We start from the raw sequence: 24,471 nt of genomic DNA, 5'->3' as shown, positions 1-24,471 counted from the left end.
ACTGTTCTCTGAGGCTGTGTCCCCTCTTCTCTTTATGATAAATAGATGGCACAAATATTCCGTGCTAAGGTAAGCCAAATTCTGTCCTTAGAAAAAGTTTAATATTAAAGACGTGAATAAATCAGGCAGAATAAGCACACTGATAGATGCTTCCTGTACACAGCATGTGTGATGCATGTGGACAGGTAAGGGCAATGCACAGCAGTGAGACTTCCTGCCCAATGGAATTCCTGTGTACCAGATCCACACTCGCTTGCTCGTTCATCCAAGCTTTACACTGGGTATTGCCTACAAACATTTTTAAAAGAAAATTTTATATTACAAGTATCTAAAAGATACATATTTAAATGCGAGAGAGAGAGAGAGAGAGAGAGAGAGAAAATATGTATGTAAATTTCATAGACTTTAAGACAGGGTAGCCAGCCTCCAGGTGGTGGCTGGAGATCTCCTGGAATTACAACTGATCTCCAGGCTACAGAGATCAGTTCTTCTGGAGAAAATGGATGCTTTGGAGAATGAACTCTATAGTATTACACATCTGGTTATCTTGAATCTGCTGTTCAGTTGTATCTACCAGTTTTACTCATTGTGTGTTGCTACATAGAATATACTTCATCATGAATCCAGCTTTGTGTGTTACATGATTAACAGTAAAATCTTACAGGTATATTTATCTGATTACTTTTAAATCCCTTGTTTTTGCCAGCTTCGAATTAAAGGCAGTTTACATAGGATTCCCAGGAGATTTCTCATATAGGGATTGATCAGACACAGATTTGCTTAGCTTTGGCAAGGTTGCCAAATCATGTGTTTTCAGGTCATACTTTGGAACCTGGTAGAACTCTGGCTGGAGCTAATAGGTGGCTGACCTGACACTTGAATTAGAAAAAAACTTTGGGACATATTTGAACCAGGGACTTTTCAGTCCTACACTAAGAGCCAAGCTACAAGTGACGCCTGACACAGGTTGGACACTTGTCAGCTTCCCTCAAGTTTTGATGGGAAATGTAGGCATCCTGGTCTTGCAGCTGTAATGGAGAGCCAAGCTGTAAAACCAGGATGCCTACATTTCCCATCAAAACTTGAGGGAAGCTGACAAGTGTCCAACCTGTGTCAGGCGTCACTTGTAGCTTGGCTCTCAGGGTAATGTAGCACCTTTTGGGCAGACTTAACAGAGGGATACTACCAAAAATGGCATCCCCATGTTGGTCTCCTTCTCTCCCTGTTACAGGTAGGATCACTGACCCCATATCTTGACATCATCACATTGTATATTTCCTTACTTCCTCTACTGGCTCAGCTAGTGATGGCAGGAAAACACATAAGTCGCTGTTATCATGACACAGGGAGGGTTGAAATGGCAGTGCAATCATCAAAAATGCATTCAAAGTTTTTAGCAGTGGTTAAAACAACAAAAAGTTTCATGTCATCCTAAACCTTGGCAGATTTACTGCGGCATAATAACCTTAAAGGCAGGTTTTTATTGAGGCATAGGAACTTAATATCCTATCAGACATACCCTCAAGGGCTCATTCACCTGCTCCACCTCCAACGTGATATATGCCATCACCTGCCAACAATGCCCTTCTGCTGTCTACAAAGGACAAACAGATCAGTCTTTATGCAAGATAATAAGTAGACAGGTCTGACATAAAAACGGAAAGCGTTCATAAACTATGAAGAGCACCTTTCATTCTCCCAAGATATTATGCCGCTCTGTTCACTCACTATTCTTGAACAAACTTTTGCTGATCAGCCAGAAACTTGAAGGAAACCATGACCATCCTCTTGAGAGAATTTTAGGATATTTGTTTTCCCCTGTAGCTCTGCGGGAAGATTTTCGGCTTCATCCCAGTGATTCAGTGGTGACAAGTGGAGAACAATTGTTGCTCGAATGCATTCCCCCCAAAGGACATCCGGAGCCTAAAGTCTCATGGAAGAAGAATGGAATACCCATAAATGAGGAAAGTGGACATTATGAGGTAATCAACAGCCTGTATACTTAGCAATTTTTGGCATATTCAAGGTTATCTCAAGGCCAATGTCACATGACATGGGAAGAAAGCTGGGTAGTACCGATATTCAGTCACAGTACATCAACAACGATAGCACATCAACAACAATAGTACAAGATGGGTAGCTGTGTTAATCTGTCTGTAGCGACAGAAAAGAGCAAGAGTCCAGTAGCACCTATATGACTAACAAAATTTGTGGTAGGGTATGAGCTTTTGTGAGTCTCAGCTCACTTCTTCAGATATCTGAAGAGGTGAGTATCTGAAGAAGTGAGCTGTGACCCACAAAAGCTCATACCCCACCACAAATTTTGTTAGTCTTATAGGTGCTACTGGATTCTTGCTCTTTTCTAAAAGTAGTACAGAAGATGGAAACCCAGTTCATTAAGTGGTTGGAGTACCTTTCTTACAAAGAAAGGCTTAAGTGTGTAGGTCTTTTCAGTTTAGAAAAAAAAAGATGAAGGTCATGATAGGTATTTATAAAATTATGCATGGGTGGACCAAGTGAATAAAGAGATCTTCTTCTCCCTCTTCCATAGTGTAAGAATTTTTGGGCACCTAGTGAAGTTGAGGAGAAATAGATTCAAGACAAGCAAAAGAAAGTACTTCTTTAGTCAATGAATAATTACATGGTGGGATTCATGCGGTAGAGATGGGCAGGGGCATAGATGGCTTTAGAAGTGGATGAGACAGATGCCTGAAGGAGAAGTCCATCAGTATCTACTTGCCAAGATGGCTAAAGGGAATCAGCACATAAAGAGGCAGTAATCCCCCATACGCCAGTACCAGAAGGTAACATCAAAGGATAGTCTTAGTTTCTGCACCCGTTTGTTGGTCCTCCAAGGCAATTGGTTGTTTACTGTGTGAAGCAGAATGCTGGACTAGATGGACCACTGGTCTGATCCGGCAGGACTCCTTTTATGTCTCTATGACATAGAATCCCATCTATGTAACAGGTGAAAGAATATCATGCTCTGAAGGTAAATTTAGTTGCAGCCAACCGGGTGTCTAAAATTTGGTCACACAAATATTTACTTATGTATTTATGAATTGATTCTCTGTATAAAAATGCCTAGGGTGGCTTGCAACATATAAGACAATAAAAAAACTAGCAACAAAAATTAAAATATGGCTTTCTAGTTCAGATTTTGCAATCCCCTAAGACTAAAATTTCCCACTATTTTCTAGGATGGTGGTGCAAGATGAAATCACCTCCCTAGAATTTTACATGAGAACATCCAAAGCTCCAACATCTTGGTTGTTGTGGGTTTTCCGGGCTGTATGTATTTATGTATTTATGAATTGATTCTCTGTATAAAAATCCTTTCGTCTCTGTTCCTGCAGGTCTCTGGTGCAAAGCTTCTAATAGCCCATGCTCTGAAAAGTGATTCGGGAGCGTATGTTTGTCTGGCCTCTAATCAAATAGGAGAGAGAGAAAGCAGAGCAGCTTTGGTGTCTGTCTTGGGTAAAGAAGTCAGCAGTGATTATACATCCCATCTTCCTCCACTATTTGCTTAACACTTGGCATGCATCCAGTCTACTGGTTTTGGAGAATCTGAACCAAGGGAAAATGTTACAAGAGACTGCTACAAGCTTTATCTAACTCTAAAAAGTGATTATGTAGGGGGAAAAAATCCTTCAAATCTGTTTTTTGGGTTTAGGGAGGTGTTGCCATCACGTCACAGCCAATTTATGGCAACCCTGTAGGGTTTTCAAGGCAAGAGACATTTTGCCTGCCTCTGTGTAGTGACCCTAGACTTCCTTGGTAGTCTCCCACCGAGGTACTAACCAGGGCCAACCCCACTTAGCTTCCAAGATCTGACGAGATCAGGCTAGCCAGTGGTTGTATTTAACAGGCAGGATTGCTGTTTACCGTGACGTGCACCTGTTTCACTTGGGCACTTAAGTATTACCTCATATCGAAGTTGTATTTATTTAGTTAGCAACTGGATCTCACAAGTTCCCTACCATGGCTTGAGCATTAAAGATCTGAAATTTAGGTTTTAAGAATGAAGTGTTGTGTAACAATACAAACGTGTATATGTGTAACGAACTCTGCTGAATCAGACCAAATCATGGCCAGCTAGATGCTTTCAGAAATCTCCCAAACAAGGCCTGAGGCAATGGGTTTCCCTCATTGTTTGTCCCTCTTCTAACTATTGTTTTTGAACATCGAGGTTTTGTTTAGTTACCATGGCTAGTCATTGATGGACCACTACTTAATGTCTCTTATTCTCTGTGGAAGCCATTAACATTGGTGGTTATATCACCACATCATGTAATAAAGGTCCTTGAAAGGCTTGCTACCAGTTTTGGGTCAAAGGGGCTACATCACTGAAGTTATTTAATAATAATATAATAATAATAACATTTGATTTATATACTGCTCTTCATGACAACACCCGCTCAGAGCGGTTTACAAAGTGTGTTATTATTATCCTCACAACAATTACTCTGTGAGGTGGATGGGGCTGAGAGAGCTCTGAGACAGTTGTGACTGACCCTGAATATGAAGCAATTATACCTGTTTTAGTGGATCTGGGATTGGAAGATATGAGAAAGGAGATGCAAATGTAAATATGAAAGGAGACTGATTAATCTTGCAGTATCGATGGTGGTGGTGACAGATTTTGATGCTCAGAGTCCATAACAAACAATACTTTATATAATCAGCATCACAATGAGGGGCTATCAGATTTGATTATATTATCTGCTTCTCCCTTTCTAGAAAAGCCAGTGTTCACTCGGAGACCGAATGACATTGTGGCCAAACTTGGAAGCACCGTTGTGTTTACGTGTGGAATCCATGGAGACCCAATGCCCACTGTCCAGTGGCACAAAGAATATGGAGAGCTTCCCTCAGGAAGGTGAGTCCAGTGGTTGTATTCTGGCCTTATATCCTCTCTGCCTTGTGTCTTGGCCTATAACACAAGAGTTTTTATTCGCTTGTCTCTAGTCCTGTCGAGCCCATTGCTTCCAAATCTTGGATGTATTTTCTCAGGTAGCTTGACTGTCACCAGTCAGTGGGATCAAAGCCTCTCCCAGGGAGAACTGCCTCTTCTCAGATTCCTCCTCTGAAGCTCCCTGTTCAGTCATGGTGAAAAGGCCTGATTAAGCTGTGCTGTTAGAGGGAGCTTAGCAATTGGTTGGGTTTAGCTTCTTTGAGAGGATTTTGTGATAAAACTGATACCCACATGCACCAGTTTCTGCCATAGGGAACATGGAATTTACTGAGCCAGCTCAGGTCTCAAGCTGCTAGACCATAATAAATTCACCTCTTCAGTTTTATTTCATCGTTTTTCTTCACTGCCAACAACTGACCAAATGGTAGAGGTATCTGGTGACCAGAAAACACACCCTTTCCTCCAGTTCTCCACCTTAGGGTTACTGATTACCGGGGGTGGGTGGGATGTCCTGTCCCTTTAATAGAAGTTTAGCATTCATAAATGGGCAGTTGAAGCTTTTGATAACATAAAGTTAAATAACATCACTTAGTAATTGCTGCTGATCAAAGCAATATTAAAGGGACAGTTAGAGGACCAATTTAAAATGGCAACTCGACTCCTATTCTATATCCAACATTGATGTAGAGATTTGGAAAACCTTAGAACTCTTACTCTTGAGAGACTATCAGAGCTATGCAGGCGGCTCTCTGCTTTCTCTCTGTATCTTGATATGTATGAGCCATTTTTAAGCTTTTTATGGATGCAAAAAAAAATTAAAAATAGGAGAGGAAAGTTGTATATGCCATCATGAATTCCAAAAAAAAAAAAATGTTTCCAGCAACAATTAATTAAAGACATTGGAATGTGTGTGTGTGTGGTGCCCTCAAGTCAGAGTTGACATAGCAACCCATTTTTTCGGTGCCTTTTCTGGGACTGCACTTTCCCATGGTCCCGGAAAAGGCACTGAAAAAAAGCGCAAGTCAAACAGCCTGCAACCGTTTTGAAAACGGAGACATTTGGAGTTAAGAAGAAAAGCCACCAGTGTTTGATGAGTGGGCCACCCCTTTAAGGACATGTAGAAATGGCCTAACTCATCTTTTGTGGTTGCCCTTTTGTGCATGTCAGTTATCATTGATGTTGCAGCGTTACCAAGGAACAGACACACAAGCAAGAAAAAAACCTTAATTGCCACTGAATTCTGTACCTCTTCTCACAGGTATGACATAAGCCAAGAAAACACCCTTCAGATTCACCACCTGGCTGTATCTGACACTGGGAAATACGTCTGTACTGCCTACAATCAGGTGGGGATAATCTCTGCCAAGGCATCTTTAACAGTGCAGGGTAAGTATCTAGCTGCTGGATTAAGAACGTATCAAAATGGATTCATTCCCTGATTGCTTAATAGACCAATTGGCCAATATATAGTTCCCTGGTCAGAAAACCCCCAGGGAAGGCAGAGTTTCAAGCTGCAACAGAGTCTAGCTCTGCTTTTTCGGATGTCCCACGGAATTTACCCATCCCTTGCACAGGATAAAGTTCAGGTTCAGAAGGACCCATGTTGGCTTTTATCTTTTGCCTTTAGATCTCCTGGACACTGGCCAGAATGAGCAAGACAGGCCCAAAGGTGCCCTGAAGGAGCTGATGGACCTCCGGGTTTACTTGGCAAATGTCACTGCTGTTCCCTCCACTCCTGCAGCCCACCTGCACTTGAAGGTGAGTAAAACAAAACAAGCATGTAAATGGCATGAACCCGTCATAGAACAAAAGTCAGGAAGAGTTGGCCGTCCCCAGAGATGAAGATGAGTTTAATCCTCTTTTACTCCTCTGTGAGAACTCCTTTTGAACAGAAAGGCAGAAAATAAACTCTTGAATATGTTCAAGAAATAAATAAAATAGAATATTGACTGGTTGTATTTGACCATAACATGGGGGAAATGGCGGAGAGGGGGAAAGAAAGTTGTTAAATTGCCAGCAGGGTTGGTAGGTCCCCTTACTCTCCCAGCAGGAGAGGGGGGGACTGGCACTCACCTTCTTCAATGTCTTTGCACACATGCTTTGTGCACATGCTCCTGGGATGACATGATGGCGCACTTTTGGGAAGTGATGTCATCATGCAGGGGCCAAGCATGCTCCTGAGCTTCACAGCAGGCTGATTTGGGCCTCAAATGGCCAACACTCCTGAGATGGCATAATGATGTCACTCCCAGGAGTGATATTGTTGTGCTGCCCTGGGAGTGTGCGTGGGAGGCGTATTCCCCCATCTTTCCCCCCTGCCTCCCCCCCCCAGCTAGGTGAGTGGTGGCAGACAGTGGGAGTGGGGGATCCTCTGCCTCCACCAGGGGGCCTGGGATCCCTACTTTAAGCATAATTTATCAGCTCACACAAAGGAGACAGCATGTTTTAACCATCAGGACAATTCTTCTGTCTTGAATTTGACTGTATGAATTCAAGTGTATATTCATTCTAATTGGTTTTTTTTTTACAAAATTCATGATTATGAGTGTTGTTGGATTTAAAGATTTTTTTTTAAAGCAAAAACAGGCCTTAAAAATCAATGTAGCCAATGAATGCTCTATGTTGCTGGCAACAAGTAATGCTCAAAAATCCTAATTTTAAAATCACACATTCAGCATTGAATTGCCAGAATTTAACCTTTGTTCAAAACTTCCATTTTAGCTCTCTTCTACTCCCACTTTCCTCCCATTGTTCCTGTGCTCCTCAGAGGCTTTCTCTGCCTCTCAAGATCACACCAGTTTCTCTTTTCTCTCTAGAAAATTTCTCATTCCCAACAATGCTATAGTTTTGGGAGTCGCCCCTGATATCCCTGGTCTCGAAGCCAGACAAAAAATCAGGTTTCCATCCTTTGTCTTGAAGGTCATCCCCACTGCCCAGCACATAGAAGGCTACATGGTCCTCTACCGGGCGCTGCTTCCTGTGAGCACACATTGGGCTGAATGGAATGTCCCCAGAGACCACCGGGCCATTGTTCCAGCACTCGAGAGAGGCTACAAATATGAATTCAAAGTGCGACCATATTCAGGGAAGTTCCATGGCTCAGACAGCAACACAAGACATCTCTGGATCCCCGAAGAAGGTACCACCCCCCTTCTTGGCAGTAGTCACTTATAAGATTCTGATAGACCCCCTATCTGAGAAATACAGCCTGTGTGTACTCAGGGAATGGCCTTCCTGAGAGGTTCCCTGGAGGCTGATAGAATATTTATGTGCTGTTGGTCATTGCAGGCCCTTGAGAGGGATAAAATCTGGCCAGAAAAGATGCCCCTCCCATTGTTCTGAAGAGAGATGCACAGAGCTCATAATTTATGCTGTATCTTTGGTCTAGGGGCAAATACCTGAGTGTTTTCCCAGCAGGTAAACCATATGTAGCCCTGGTCTGGATGGCCTAGGCTAGCCTGATCTCATAAGATCTTGGAAGCTCAGCAGGGTCAGCCCTGGTCAGTATTTGGATGGGAGACCGCCAAGGAAGGCAAACCGCCTCTGAACATCTCTTGCCATGAAAACCCTACAGGGTTTGCCAAAAGTTAGTTGTGACTTGATGGTGCACACAATCATGCGCACACAGTCAAAAACCCATGCATGTATTTCCTGTATTTTCCCCCAACAGGGCACACAGAAGTTCTTTGGGGTCATTTCAGATTGGAAAAATAGCATAGGTGAAGGCTTAGCCCTGTCCTCCGCTCCTGTTGTAGTCCTGATCCAAACTGCGATATTATGTGCCTGGTTTTTCAAAGAAAAAAAAGCCTACTCTATTTATATAACTCCCAGCATCACATGTAGCTGAGCACAAAGAGGAATAGACTTTCCCTGGAAGTCTCCAGGGTGAACATTGCTGACATGTCTGTGCGTTTAATGGCACACTGCAGCTACTTTGGATAAGGGCTGTGCCCCAGGTGAAGTGCGAGATGCTGAAGATTGCTGAGTGCACCTGTTGTTCATGACATAACAGGTTCTCCTTCTGCTTTGTTCTTTTGTGGATAATCCTAGACTGCTGAGTACCTTGTCTCCCTTACCTTCTGTTTTTCTCTTCAGCCCTGAGGCAGCAGAACTCTGATATCAGCAATCTTTTCCAGGCCACGGTCCTTTCTTTTGGTGCTGGAGAAACATTAGCATAATTCTTTCAGCCTCTCTGCTGTCTTGGCTGATGGAGACAATTGTTACTTAGTTCTTTACACAGCAGACCTAGGGAACCACCATGGTTTCTCTTGGATAAGCAATGCCATTAAGAACCCCGTGGCACAAAGTGGTAAGCTGCAGTACTGCAGCCCATGCTCTGCTCAGAACCTGAGTTCGTTCCTGGTGGAAGCCGGGTAGTCATGAGCACAAATTGAAATACGAATCAAATTTTGTGATGAATCGGATTGATTCGTGTTTCACAAAATGCGTTTTGTGGGGCTGCGGTTTTCATGAAATTCACAACTTTTTGGCCCGATTTGTTCAATTCCTGAATGCTTCATGATGCCAGACAGGCTGGTGCCAATCCATTGATTCTCTAGGCAAAGTAGGCCCAGAATGTCTGCAGACCTTTTGTTGCCATTGGAAACCCCAATCTTAGCCCACATAACTTTGATAGGTAGCTCTCCTTGCCAGATGGAGAGCTTCAATTCTGCCCTATACAGCAAGGAGCAGGAGGGTTAATCCCCTAGGCAACTGAGGAGATGGGCCTTCTGTAGCTATGGGAACACCAATCTCATCCCTCCAAACCCTGTTAGGCAGGTCTGTCTGCCAACCACAGACCTCTATGTGAGCATTTGTTATATAAGGCATCTCTCTCTGCCTCGTGCTTTTAGTTCCAGTAGACAAAGAGAGAGGGAGGATCTGTTGCTGGGAGTGAGAGAGTGAGAGAGAGTGGAGTTGGGAGCTTTTGGCTGGATTTGCTGCTGCTTCAAAGGAGTCTGAAAAGCCTCTTTCTTATTTTCCTCACTTGTCCTTGCTGGGAAGGTCTTTGAGTGAGGATGCCTTTTTTCCTCCATTCCACTCCACCCTAGTCTCAGGCCTTTGCCTGGCTCTGGGGCCTAGCTTGACTGAGGCCTCTCTTATTTTTTCTTTGCTTGTCTTTGTTTCTTCTTGATTCTTTCTCTGCTCTTTTGAGGGCTCACACTCTTGATGTTTCCTTTGGTTTTATTTTGTGCACCTCTCCCGCCTGGGCAGGTGTCTGTGTGGTGGTTTGGGGGCCCTCCCCACAAGCCCAGTCTCGGGGCCACTGCCTGGCTCTGGGGCCCAGCTTTGTGGGTTCTGGTCAACATTTTGCAATCTTGGCCAAACTGGGGTGGGTGGAAGAGAGCCTGCTGAAGTCTCCCTGCAAATTTGCCATCTTTGAGTATGAAGGAGGCCATTGAAGTGCCCCGGGTTCTGACGAATCACAAAACTAACGAATTGTATCATGAAACAGGACAATTTCGTGGAAGTTCGTATTTCATGATTCGTGGAATGTGATGAAACATGAAACTCTCATTTCGTTTTTTCCATTTCGTGCCCATCTCTAAAGCCGGGTGCAGACAGACAGCTCAAGGTTGGCTCAGCCTTCCATCCTTCTGAGGTCGGTAAAATGAGTACCCAGTTTCCTGGGGGTAAAGTGTAGATGACTGGGGAAGGCAATGACAAACCACCCCGTAACAAAAAGTCAGCCAAGATGTGACGTCCCCCAACGGGTCAGTAATGTGACGTCCCCCCATGGGTCAGTAATGAATTGGTGCTTGCACAGGGGACTACCTTTACCTTTTTTTTTTTTAAAGCAATGATATTATTTGCTTCCCAGAATTTCTTAGTCCTAAATTCACTGTCTTCCTTTATTGAAGAGATGTTTTGTGCGTATGTGTGGAAAGTTGGCTATGGCTGGAGGGGTTCTTTGCTTCCCTCTTGGTCAGGCACTGCCTTTTCTCCTACTTGCCTTCAAGTAGACCTCTCCTTTCTCCTCAGTGCCCAGTGCTGCTCCTCAGAGCATCAGCATCGTTGTGTCCCAAGGGGGGAATGGCTCTGTTATCATCCTCTGGGAGCCTCCACCACACGATACACACAATGGCATCATTAAGGGGTACCAGGTAAGGAGGAATGAAAGAGTTCAAAATTTGGGGAGTTCAAAATTTGTAAGACTTGCTTTGGACATTTGGGGGAGCCTCAAGGAAGGATGACCTGGCAGTTTGACACCAAGAGCTGGTGGGAGGAGAAGATTAGAATGAAACAGCAAACTAAAAACTATGTCGATATATTGTCGAAGGCTTTCACGGCCAGAGAACGATGGTTGTTGTGGATTTTCCGGGCTGTAAAAACCATGTCATCCAAATGCTGTAGCTGATAACTAGGGGTAGTCCTTGAAGGTGTCATCCTCTTAGCATCTCAGACTGCGCTGGTATAATGATAATGTGTAAACTAGGATCAGGGAAAGCCATGTTCAAATCTCTAATGAGCCATGAAACTCATCTTGGGCAATCAACCTAACCTACCTCACAGGGTTGTTATGAGGATAAAACAGAGTGGGGAGGAACCATATATTTTCCCCGTGAACCATATAAATCCTAGGAGAAAGAGAAGGACTAAAAAGTGTGATTACTTCCATCCTGTTTTGCCTCTTGGTATACAAGAGGTGAGCTCACTTTGCATGCCTGCAGTTGGGTGGATTTTGCAACTTTCCAACATGTGTGGCTATATAGGTTGTGCTTGACCAATCCCATTTGTGCTTCCATTTTGCAGAAATGCTGACTGGGCACTGCTGCAAGCGATGCCATCTCTCTTTGTGCTTTCAGGTCTGGTTCCTAGGCAATGAGACACACGAAGGGTCTAATAGGACTGTAGACGGAGGAATGCACAGTCTAGAAACAGCAGGCCTGGCCAATGGGCCAAAATACTGTGTCCGAGTAGCAGCCATAAATGGAGCAGGAGTCGGAGTGGCCAGTAACCCTGTATGCAGTGCCCAAGGTGAGAGATGCTATTCTGCACTTTACTTACGCTCTGAGAAATACTGCACTTGGAGCATAACTTTTGTGAATCACAACTGTGAGAATAAGAAATATTCCCCTTTGTCTTTTCTGTCCTGAGACATCCTGTATATTCAAAGCAGGAGCCTGCTGTTGAAACTGTACTGGAGGCCTGCAATGGTCCTTGTAGACTGTGTAACTGTGCCTAACTGTGTAGACAAGTTAAAAACCACTATCAAATAAATTTAGCCATCCAAACTTCCAGACAAATTATCCTGGGCATTTTAGTTTTATCAGAGGATAGGAATCTGTATCAGAAAAGATTGCCTTCATAAAAATGACAGTCCCTAAGGTTCTTGGTGGAGGGGGAATCCAAGACAAACTGGTTTAGTTGTGTCCTGCTTGTGTAAACTGTACAATGGCCCAATAGAGGTGGGCCAGATGTTACCCACAAACCAGTTTTATCCCTCTCCGCCTTGCAACCCTACTAAATTTGAAAGCTTTGTTCATAGTTCCATTTGTAAAAGAAATGGGTACATTACTCCATATTATAATGTTACATCTCCCTTTGGGCCTTGTGTGTCATCATGACCTGGCCTAACCTGGTGCATGCATGCCCATCTCCTTAACTGTGAAGCTGGTTCTGATGAGCAGAGCACTGACTTTGTCACTATTCATAGGGTGGAGGAATTGATGCAAACAGATACAGTTCATTTGATCAAAACCAGTGGAGCTTTGATGACATATTATGGATGCTGAAATCAACACATACTGGGGGGAGAGCAGGCATGAATGCACAGGCCTCGCTTCCTGCCTATGCGCAATCACCCACTTGTGAACACAGAGTCTATGCATGTACGTAGAGTTTGTGCATTCCTGGGATTGGGAAAGCTGTCTTTAAATCCCCCCAATCATGGGGACAAGAGCCTTCATAGGTACATTTCCTATGCGCATAGACTCCATGCTCAAGAGGCAATTATTGTGCATTGGGGGGAGGCGCAGGACTAGGCTTGGAAGCCCTGTTGTCCAATGCTGCTCTAAGTAGCAGCAAGAGAAAAATAAAAAAGAGTGACATTGCTGACATCACTATATCACTTCCAGGTACAGCCCAGAAGTGACAAAGGATAGCTCTAGGAATTGCTGGGGATTCTGTTAGCATACAGTTTCCAGTGTTTCCTAGAGCTACACTTTGCCACTTCTAGGTTGTACCTGGAAGTGACATAGGATGTTGCTGAAATCACACCCCCTATTTCCCTGCCCTCAATCTTCCTGACAGTTGCCAGGCTTGGCTGGGCACCCCTAGGCGGAGCCTGTGCACTTGTGCCTATTCCTCTTCCAAACATGTGGATTTAAATCTCTGTAATGCCATTGTAGAGGATTTCTCCAGGAGGTGAATTTGAAATGGAAGGAGGAAAGGATGAGAAATATGTAAAGCTCTCTTAGAAGTGGCCTTAATGCTCTGACCTGGATAGCTGAGACAAGCCCGATCTCATCAGATCTCAGAAGCTAAGCAGCATTGGTCTTGGTTAGTAATTGGATGGGAGACCTCCAGCGAAGACCAGGTGCAGAGGCAGGCAATGGCAAACCACCTCTGTTAGTCTCTGGCCATGAAAACCCCACCTGAGGTCACCACCTGACAGCACTCTCTACCACCAATGAATGACATAGAAAGTTGCCTTGGACAAAACCAGGCCTTCAGTTTCTGTACTACAAGTAGGGCAACTGATGGGAGGATTGGGTGTGTGTGTGGAGATAGGAACAGCATGGCATAATACTGCAACATCATTTCTAGCTGAAAAGAGATGTTCAGCAAGAGACCATGAGGGGCAGAGATATGGGGTGTACTGTCACTTCCTCGGAAAACCATAGAGTCTTCAGCAATTCCTGGAGAGAAGACTGACATCACTTCTGTTTTTCCCCCCAGAAGTGATGTCATGCTGTAGCCTGACAGCAATTTTTAAAGATTATTTTTCTCCTTGTGTGAGCTGTGGATGGGGAAATCTCTTGCCCCAATAGGAGTCTGGCAGCTCTAGCATTCCAAGATGCTCTAGAAGTACTATCTCCATGGAAAAAGCCATAGAGACCAGGGGGATTCCTAGAGTGTTGTGCCACATCACTTCTTTTTTTTTTTTGGCTGTTCACACTTTTTTAATGCAACACCACCCCCACCACCCCATTCCCCCCCGCCCCACCCCGCTGCTCCATTGCACACTGTCAGGGGGATGGAGAACACCGGTGGGAGACCCCCACCAGAAGCAAGCAAAAGGCACCCCTAATTCCAGCTCTGTCTGCTCTGATTTGCAACAGCTTTCCATGGCCTCCAACAGAGATCTTCTCCAGTCCTGTGTTTTAATAGCTGTAGTCCATTTCATTATTGGTGGTTAGAAGTTTGTCCCATAAGTCTGTGACTGGGCTGACTAGACCCCTTTGTATTAAAAGAGAAAGCAGAGAAGAGGGAGGCAGAAGAATGCAGGAGAATGTAGAGCAGGGACTGTAAAAGGGACAGGAGAATAAAACTGTGTGCCTTACACCCTTGCCTGCATCTAGTTACACAATCCTGCAACAGAGAGAGCCTTTATTGCCAGAGACTGCTGAGACCTTCCACGTGCCAGTTTTGCTGCTTTCCATCAGGAAGGTCAACGTAGATGTCCATGGCTCATCTTCAACTGTAGTCCAAATCTTGCCTGAGTTTCCTCTGTCGGTGGGACGCCTTTATCATTTTCCTTCCCTCTCCACAGAGCCTACAGTGGGAAAAATGGCAACGATTCCGGACTTGCTGTCTGCCGACTATATTCTGGAAGTGATGCGCCAGCCAGTCTTCATTGCCAGTGTGGGCTCTGCGCTTTGGATCATGCTGATGGTTCTGGCAGTTTACGTTTGCCAGCAACAAGCCAGGCAGCACGGCAAGAAACGGCAGTATGGTCTTGGTGAAGGTGGGGCCGGATGAGCTTGGAACAGATCTGATGTTAGGTTTATAGAGAAGGCAGCACTCAGAAATGTTCTGTCCAGACCAAACCAGTCATGACCCTGAGAGTTTTGGGAGTGGAACTCCCAGCATTCATTTGCTTTAAATAGCAGCTAGACACAAGCCCGGTTAAGATTGGGAGGGGGAGTTTAAACTGGGATATGTGAGTCAGGAAGACAGTGCAGGAAGGAAGGCCCAAGCTCTCCTATCACGCCATGCTTCCAAATTAGGATTTACAATGCCTCTTTGAAATGTTAGGAAACCCATACAGAGAATAAATCCACCATGAGAACTAAATAATAAGAGTGTGTAATACTATATATATTGCAAAATACCGTAATAATAATAACATAGTAACATTCGATTTATATACCGCCCTTCAGGACAACTTAATGCCCACTCAGAACGGTTTACAAAGTCAAAAAAAGTCCAGTAGCACCTTTAAGACTAACCAATTTTATTGTAGCATACGCTTTCGAGAATCAAGTTCTCTTCGTCAGATGCCTGGTACAGAGACTGGTCAAATACAGAAGAGCAGGAGAGAGAAGAGGCAATTAGGGGGAGGAAGGGGGAGGATGCAACCAAAACATTCCTTTGCTAGTAAATGTAAACATCTCCTTTTAGTGTGTGTATCAGTTGGCTTCAAAGGAGTTTGCCCTGTTAGTTTGTAGAAGCCAAACAGCTAGACCATCCAATTCCAATGCAGTATGGGCCTTCGATAACCACAGCTCTCCCTGCCAGATGCATCTGACAAAGAGATCTGTGGTTCCCGAAAGCCCACGCCAGGTGCCACTGAGCTCCCCCAGACCCCACCTCTGTAAAGGAAATCTGTTACCTGTGGTAATGTGATAACCATTCATAGTCCCTATTCAGTCCCAACTTGACAGAGTCACATTTGCATATGAATTCCAGTTCAGCAGCCTCCCGTTGGATTTTGTTTTTGAAAGGTTACTGTTGAACTACAGTGACCTTTAAGTCTTTGATGGAATGTCCTGGTAGATTGACGTGTTCTCCCACTGGTTTCTGGACATTTCCATTTCTAATGTCAGATTTGTGTCCATTTATTCTTTTGCGTAGAGGTTGGCTGGTTTGTCCAATGTACAGAGCAGAAGGACATTGTTGGCACATGAGGGCATATATCAGATTGGAGGATGAGCAGCTGTAAGAGCCAGAGACAGTGTAGTTGATGCCATTGGGTCCTGTAATTGTATTCCCTGGGTAGATATAGGGGCAGAGCTGGCATCTGGGTCTGTTGCAGGGCCTGGTACCTGTGCTGGTGACTCTGCTGGCCGGTTCATGGTTGTGAGTGAGAAGTCGTTTAAGGTTGGGGGGCTGTCTGTAGGCAAGGAAAGGTCTTCCAAAGTGTTTACAAAGTGTTATTGTTATCCTCACAACAATCACCCTGTAAGGTGGGTGGGGATGAGAGAGTGCTGTAAGAGCTGTGACTGACCCAAGGTCACCCAGCTGGCTTCAAGTGGAGGAGTGGGGAATCAAACCCGGTTCTCCAGATTAGAGTCCCACCACTCTTAACAACTACACCAAACTGGCTCCAAAATGTACCAGATTTATAGAAAATTAAAGCAAAAAATGTGTACAATAATGTATATCATTTGTGCAAAGACCCGTCTCATATGAACAAAGTAATAGGTGTGCACCAAAGTTCCAGTTAGAACACCATTTGTGAAAAAGACTCTTTTGAAGAGTACGCTTACTACCAATGAATACAAAAATCTATTCTTTCTCCCCCTCCCCCATCACTGGAGGGTTCAAAGAGTCCAAATAAACATAGTTCTCCACAAAACTCTTGTTCCAGTTCAATGGGGAGCAAATAGTTGGTGACTGTAGAGACAATTCTTGATGGCTATGCTGACGAGGAGCTGGCTTGAATGCCTTGTTTCTGAAAATACTTTATCAAAGCCGTAGCCATTTGAAGTATATAATTCGCCACCACTACAAATATTCACAACAATTTTCTATAAATTTTGTACTGTATTTTGCAATACATAGTGTTACACACTCTTGTTTTTTAGTTCTCCCGCTGGAGTTATTCTCAGTATTGTTTAGGATCCCCATACATGCAAGGAGTTCTGTGTATGGAGCGCCCAGCATCACTTTTGGCTTGAGTGGGAAAATTGAGCTTGTGGGAACGTTCCAGCTAGTGTGGAATGACTCAATTTGCCTCTCTTTCTGTATATATAAAACAAGTGGGGTCCTGTGAAAATCATTTCCTGGATTATGTGTGTGGGGGAAGGAAATCTATCGTCCCCTAAAGAATTTAACCCACATACAACTCTTGAAGTCAATGTCTCCCTCCTGAACTCATAAGTATGCTTTAAGCAGTGATGAGGGAACATAAAGAAGCACATTGAGGGTTGAGGGAGGAGAATTAACAGGGCAAGCTGACCACTCATCCAGTCCAGATGTAGGGGAAGGTGATCTGTGGGGGTGGGGGGGTCACCTGGGATGAGCTTTTGTGGGAATGACACAGGATAGCCTCAGATATTTTTTCTTCACATGGAATGCTGGAAACACTTACTGTGACAGTTTTATACTGGTCTTCCCAATGTTGACTCATAGTTCAATTTCTCAGTCCTAGTTCACTTCAATTCATTTTAGAATTAAAATCTGCTAGAAACATAAAGGACAAAGATTTCTTTTTTATTTGCTTCTCTAGGATATAAACAAGCAGCAGATTTATAGTTTCTAGCGTGTACGTTTATCATCTTTATATGACAGAGATAAATCACGCATGCAAATCTTGCATCAAAATAATGAAATAAGCTTCAAATAAGATTTTCAGAAATTGACAAAATGGATGGGGGGGCATCAAGGATAAACCTTCCCACTTGCCAGGGGTGCCAAATCGTCTGGGGCTGATCCTATACCCATCTGATCCTTCCGGGAAGTGCCCCATGGGAGGAGAGAGGATGTAGCAGTGGAAGTTGTCCCCTGAGCTGATGTCATGGAGGCAAATCCAGGGAGGTGCTCAACAGCCCCTCTGCTCCAGCTGGGTGCTTCCTGGCTCAAGAAAAAGAGCCTCTGGCCACTGTGATGGCTTTGAGCGAAGAAGAAGGGATGTTTTCCACGAGAAGCATCAGTTTGGGACCCCAAAATGGGTAGAGCGGCTTAGAGGGTGGTTGTCTGGAGTGGGGATACACCAGGTGCAGAAAATGTACAATAATAATAATAACATTCAATTTATATCCCGCCCTTCAGGACAACTTAATGCCCACTCAGAGCGGTTTACAAAGTGTTATTATTACCCCACAACAGTCACCCTGTGAGGTGGGTGGGGCTGAGAGAGCTCCAGAGAACTGTGACTCGCCCAAGGTCACCCAGCTGGCTTCATGGAGGAGTGGGAAATCAAACCCGGCTCTCCAGATTAGAGTCCCGTGCTCTTAACCACTACACCAAACTGGCTGCCACCACCCCAGTTGCTTTTCTGATCTTAACTGACTTTCCAGAAGTGGCTTTTTCTGCTTAGAAAGAATCATCAGAGCAATGTGATGTGCCTGTATGTATAACCTTGCAGCTTGGCCCTAAGGAGCGACCTTGTGCTAGAGGCCAGCTACAATACGCAGTTCATGAAATTCATTACTAAGGAAGACATGCTGTAGGTAACTATCGCTTCTTGCCTCTCATTCTCCCCAGGTTTGTACAGGAATGCAAGTGACGACACCATCATCAAACAAAGGTAAGTGGCAGCTGCCTAGGAGTCTGGGGAGAGGTGCATATCGTTTTACCTCTGGGTAACTTGTTTGAGATCCAGACAAGTTCATTACACTATTTTATGGAGACTACTCTGCCTGGTTATCAATGCAAGGGGCTCTAATGCACAGAGGGACTGCTCCATGCTTCTCTGGCTAGTTAGTCCAGCATGTGCAAATGAGGGCATACACCTGAATTGAATGCCAAAGCTTATCAACCGTGCAGGAACTGGACTTCAATTTCCACATTATGGACTTCACACATTGGGTCTGAGATCCCCACTCTGCAGGTTCTCCTCGCTTCTTGTATGTGCGGTGCACAATTCAGATCAGAACCATGAATTCCTATATATTTGGTACCTGATTTAGATCACAAACATGAATTCCAACATGTCTGGTACCTGCTTCCGAGTGTGGAGAAGGGGCTTTGGCCCTCCATCCTTTCCATTTTCTCAACCTGAAATAGTCCTAGGGAGGTGCTAATTTGGAAAAGTTACAAGTTCCCTGGGAGACACACAGGTTTCCAAACAGCCAAATACTGCCCCTCCCCACTCCTTAAATCCTTTCAAGTGCTTGAAAATGGCATAGGGGAAAAGACTGAAGCCATTGTCCTGATAGTCCCTACAGGCACCAGAGTCCTGATTGAAATCAGGCACCAATCAGGTAGGAATAGAGGAGAACCCACAGCTCATGACTGACTGTGTTACACAAGGGGACCTCAGACCTACTGTGTGCACTCAGCAATGTGTGAATTGCTGTTTTTGCTCTTGCCTGCACCTCCATTTCTTCTTCCCTCTTCCCATGTATTTAATATCTATAAATGCCTGTGGCTGTTCTCTCCTTGCCTGTAGGGTGGACTCAAGTGATTCCCCATGGCTTTCCAACACATGGAAGTCCACTTCCGGTTCAAAGAATTACAGCACTACCAGCAGCCTGAGCAGCCACCTTCTGTGGACCGAGCCCAAAGACAACCAGGACTTCCAGAAATCGAGTAAGTCTCACTTTTTGAAAGCAGAGCAATAGAAAGAGACCCTTTTTACCATCAGAGGCCCATCTGTCTCTCTGACACTCAGAGACTTCTGGATAGTGCAGCTTGTAGTAGCCAGTTGCGAGTTAACAAGAACCTTTCACACACTGAGTGCATGAATAAAGTTTGCCTGCACTATTGAGCCTTCAACAACCATTAACACTCAAGCCTTCAGCCGTGCAGGCCACATGAAATCTGAAATCATTTCTGAAATCCCATTCCAAACAGTAAGAGGAAGAATGGAAAAAGCTCTCATTGGGGTCAGACCTGAGGGCACCACCTCATGCTAGTGCTGGCCACTGAGACAGGAGGCAGCTGTCCATCATGGTGTTTGTGCAAAGCACTTTTGCATGGTAGACCATGTAGCCCACAGTTGCAAATTGGCCAGAAATGAACACACAATGATCCATGAGATGGAGAAGGTCCAGTGACTCTCATGGGCCAGGATGTCATGTGTGCTCGCTCTGACCTTGTGCATTTCACTTCCCTTTCGCAGCTGTGTCCTTCGAGAGACAGAGCCAAGGATCATCTCACACCCAGGCTGTTCCTCTGGTGCCCCCCAACAGCAGCAGCAGCAGCAGTAGCCTGTACGGAGCACTCTATGTGGACCTCCCCGCAAAGGACCTGAAAACCTTCTACAGTGTTCCTCTGCCACACCTTTCCAGCCCCAGCCTGCCAAGTATGGAACTGGCACGCCCAGGTGACGAAAGGGTCCTCTCTCTCTGCAGTCAGAATCTGAGGCTAGATAATGCCAGCGTCCGGGGAGCAGCAGCACTGCAAGGGAAGGCATCCAGTCCCTCATCCCCAAGTTTGATCCTTCAGGCATCCTGGGAGAAAAACAGCAAGAAAGGTGAGACTCCCCATGGTGGCCTGGCAGTATAATGGATATGTGAAAGCAGAATTGCTAACCGTTTTCTGGTAGAGCTCCTCTTCATATAAGAGCTACTCAGCAATCAGCAGATCAACATGCAAAGCTTTTCCTAGCACACACATGAAAGAAACTTGACCTGCTGAATTTCTGCTCGCTGTTTAACCATGGAAGGCCCGCCAGGAAAAGTTGGCGACCTAGGTGTTTGCCACACCTAAAGTTTCTATCCATTGTTGTTGTGGAGATATAAGGGGAAAGGCACATCATTGCAATGAAAGGGGCTAGAGTCTTTTTTTAAAAAATGAATGCTGGGAATTCAGGGAACGTGATAGACATAGTGTTATAATGTTATAACACTATAATGATATGTCAGTTGCTAATGAAAACAAAAAAAATCCTCTGGTGGCTGGAAGGAATGGCCACCACAGGGGAATGGGGCAGAGAAAATGGTGAGGATATGGGTGAGACCAGAAGGATCAAGGCTTCTCTATTCAAAAAGGTACTGACCTGGTTTTGCTTAGATTTTTTTGTAAAATGTTGCAGCAAAGCAGGTTGGGGGAAAGGAGGGGGGCAAACCTTGAAGGTCCAAAGGATACTGTGGAGAATCAGGGGGAAAAAACCAGACTCCTAATAGCATCCAAGCAGGGGCTGGAAACCTATATATAAGCAACCCTAGCTGAAAGGGAACTGGTGGATTATGTGAGTCAGCTCATTCTTGATATAGCCCTGAAATGTAGTAGACACACATCCCACCTTTTCTCGCAGCCTTCAAAGGAAGAAGGTTTCACAGTTTCTCGGGACAGCAGAAGTTCATTGCTGTGCTGTCCTTAGAGTTAAGAAGGTTCCCCTGATGTTACATTAAATGCTAGATATGGGGAGACGCTGTGGCTCAGTGGTAGAGCATCTGCTTGGCATGCTGGAAGTCTCAGGTTCAATCCTTGATCTCAAGATCAGGATCTGGTTATAGGTGATGTGAAAGGACTTTTCCTGAGATACTACAGAGCTGCTGCCAGCCTGAGTATGCAATACTGACCTTGATGGAGAGATGGTCTGGTTCAGTATAAGGCAGCTTCATGTGTTCATATGTGATATGGGCAGGTCATAGCTTTTCTTCTTTGGTGAGGGCTCCTTGTGGATTTGTAATGGGTTCACTGTGGGCATGCCGGTTACTGCCTAGAAAGTATTCACATCAGTGCCAGTGAAAGTGTGGCAGTTAAGGAGAGCTGAATTTGGCATCTTTCCCCCAGGAATTCTGATGTCTCCATTTGTGAAATGGTTACAAGCTGTTTGGTTTCCATTTTTTTGGCGTCTTTTCTGGGAACACAGCTTTCCCACAGTCCCAGAAAAGACACCGAAAAACCAGAAACCAAACTGGCCTTCTGGCTCCTTCCTTTTATACTTTGCTTTGCTCTTGAGAAGAACCCCTGTTGAATAAGCCAGGGGCGCTACTGCCAGGCTTGGAGCACGAAGGGTGAACAATATTTATTTTTAAACTTTTGGGCTCTCCGCTAAAATAATTAATGCGAGCATTTCAGAAAGGTGAAAAAGAACACAACAGTTACCTAAGCAATCACCAAAGCAACACACAAAATCATTAACAAGATCAATTCTCCTAAAGGCCTGGTGGAACAGAAAAATGCTTTCAACTCTCATCTAAATCGGGATTGATTGCTCTTGACAGTCCTCCCTTTGTAACTTAGTTAATTGCTGCCTCCGTGAATCCAAACCTGCACAAGCTACCTTAGCATCTGTGAACCGCATCACACCACTGGGGTGCAAGTCTGTTTATTCCCTCTGATCTTGAGAAAAGGGGTCTGCAGTGGCTTGCATCTTCATGCCATACAGATTCTGGGGCAAGAACAGAACGGTAGCTCAGTGCCCACCCACCTGGTGACGGTGCCTCCCACATCCCCATGGGGCTGCTGAGGTTCACAGAGGTCCTAATTCAATTATCTGCAAAGTTCAGGCACAAATTGAATCGAGTGACTTCCACGGAATCTAATATAAAACCTAATTTGCTTGCTGAAGCTGCTAATTGCCAGGAGTGATGCAGAGAGACGCTCCCTTCCTGCGCTGTCCCCGCTAAGGACACTGCAGAGGCCGGGTTGCTGGGAAACAGCGTGGCAGTCCAGAAGGCCACCCCTGTGCCTCACAATCGGATGGGTCCTCCACAGCTTGGGTTTGAATACTTGCCTTTGCATTCTGGTCAGGCCTTGTGCCCATGGAACCAATTATGGAAAAGGCTGTTTGGTTTTCAGGAAGGTTCAGCGTACACTGTAGAACCAGTAGGATAGGCAGCCCTCCGTAGGAACCTGCTTGTACTTTCCAGCTTGGACAGAAACACTCTCATCTCTCACCTTGTGGGTTTCCACCCTTCTCTTGTGCCCCCCCATAGGGAATAGGGTGGAGAGTCACAGTATGGCTGCTGAGCTTGTTGCAGTAAGTGATTCTCAGTTGGGTGGGCCAGGCAGGGATCAGTCATGGTCGTGTCTGGCAGCATCTCTGTGGTCACAGTATCCAGAATTAAAACATTAGGTTGCTCTTGCTTGAATTCCTAGATCGGGATATCAAAGAAAAGAGCCAGATACTTGCATTTCAAAACTGAATGCTGGGAATTCAGAGGAATGAGTAGATCGTGACAGTGTTGGTGGAAATTGGCTTCATGTTGCAGCCAATGTATGGCTGCCCTGTGGTGTTTTCAAGGCAAGAGACGTTCAGAGGTGGCTTGCCATTGCCTGTCTCTGCAGAGTGACCTGGACTTCCATGAGGGTCAACCATTCAAGTACTAACCAGGGTTGACTCTGCTTAGCTTCCCAGATTGGACAAGATCAGGCTAGGCTGGGCCATCAAGGTGAGGGCAGATGGCGGCAACAGATCATTATAAATCAATAGCAGCAAAGCCAGTTGTGGGGGAGGGAAATACAATGGGCTCTAAAAAGGGCAAGGCAGGTGGGCCGGGCATTGCCATCTCTGCTGCGCCCTGGTCTGGGTGGTGGGAGGGCAGAGCAAGCGGGCATGGCATTGCTGCCTCCCCAGCACCAGCTGATCATGACGGGGAAGGGCTAGGAGGCATGCATGCCTGTCCTGCCAGCTATTTCCCCCATTCTGGGGCTGGAGGCTTGGCAGGTGGGTGGGGGTTGGCCCTTCCCCTAGCTGGCCTATCATGGCAGTGAAGGACTGGAAGGTTGGCTGTCTTTCCTGCAGGCATGCAAACTGTGCCAGCACCACATAAAAGGTGAATCGTCAGGAATACGGCTCACCTTTTATGGTTAAGGATTATGGCAATCTTGCAATTGCTAATGCAAAAAATAAAAGTCTCCAAATGCCCTCCCGTGTTGGGGAGAAGAGGAAGCTGCAGGGGGCTGAAGGAAAATGGAGCCAGTGAGGATGTGACTCCAGGGCATTTTTGAGTAGCTTCCTGCCCATGTGACATGCAAAGGTGCTTTGAGTGTGATCTTCCAAACAAGATTGTATCAAGCCAGGTTTGGGAAAGAAAGATGGGAGGAAAGCAGGGGAAAACCCAGACTGTGGACGATGCTCCAAAAAACCCCAGTTTGGATGCTAAACTGGATCAAAACCTCCAAGAGGAAGCAATCTAAAGTAATATAATTACTCAAAACAATAAAATTAATGGGAGAAAGTCCCCAAGGACAGTTGTCAAAAGTGACATAAATGTGACGTTGTGGTTTTGGATCAAAAGGAAAGATCAGGCTGCTCCGGTAGTAGACAAGAAGTAAGTTCAGGATTTTATGGTGCAACAACTTCTAGTCCATGGCAAGCCAAATGCACGGTCTTAGAAAATGCTACAGAAGATTGAGGATCACATTGGGGAAGTTACAAATGGATGCAAACAAAACTGACAAATGAGTCAAAGAAAACTATGAGGCAGGAAATATGACAGACCCATTCATCCTTAAACATAAAAGTTGAGCTGTATTCCTGATGACTCACCTTTTATGTGGCGCAGGCGCAGTCTCGTGCCTGTGGGAAGGACAGCTTGCCTTCCAGCCTT

The 24,471-nt window shown here is 45.1% G+C and overlaps 1 protein-coding gene across 1 annotated transcript in view; it reads left to right on the top strand.

The window, feature by feature from the left end:
• Positions 1-24,471, top strand: part of ROBO4 (roundabout guidance receptor 4) — a 77,251-nt gene that overhangs the window by 9,897 nt on the left and 42,883 nt on the right. Inside the window, exons 3-14 of the mRNA XM_054998639.1 lie at positions 1,825-1,982; positions 3,357-3,477; positions 4,741-4,879; positions 6,174-6,301; positions 6,543-6,673; positions 7,835-8,054; positions 10,898-11,019; positions 11,722-11,893; positions 14,631-14,825; positions 18,509-18,551; positions 19,416-19,555; positions 20,088-20,441. Coding sequence (XP_054854614.1) covers positions 1,825-1,982; positions 3,357-3,477; positions 4,741-4,879; positions 6,174-6,301; positions 6,543-6,673; positions 7,835-8,054; positions 10,898-11,019; positions 11,722-11,893; positions 14,631-14,825; positions 18,509-18,551; positions 19,416-19,555; positions 20,088-20,441 — 1,923 coding nt within the window. The remainder of the gene's footprint in view (positions 1-1,824; positions 1,983-3,356; positions 3,478-4,740; positions 4,880-6,173; positions 6,302-6,542; positions 6,674-7,834; positions 8,055-10,897; positions 11,020-11,721; positions 11,894-14,630; positions 14,826-18,508; positions 18,552-19,415; positions 19,556-20,087; positions 20,442-24,471) is intronic.

Source organism: Eublepharis macularius, chromosome 14 (genome assembly GCF_028583425.1).
Source record: "Eublepharis macularius isolate TG4126 chromosome 14, MPM_Emac_v1.0, whole genome shotgun sequence".
Lineage (NCBI taxonomy): Eukaryota > Metazoa > Chordata > Lepidosauria > Squamata > Eublepharidae > Eublepharis > Eublepharis macularius.
Note: the sequence above shows the minus strand (reverse complement) of the source record. Positions and strands in the feature narration are given on the sequence as shown.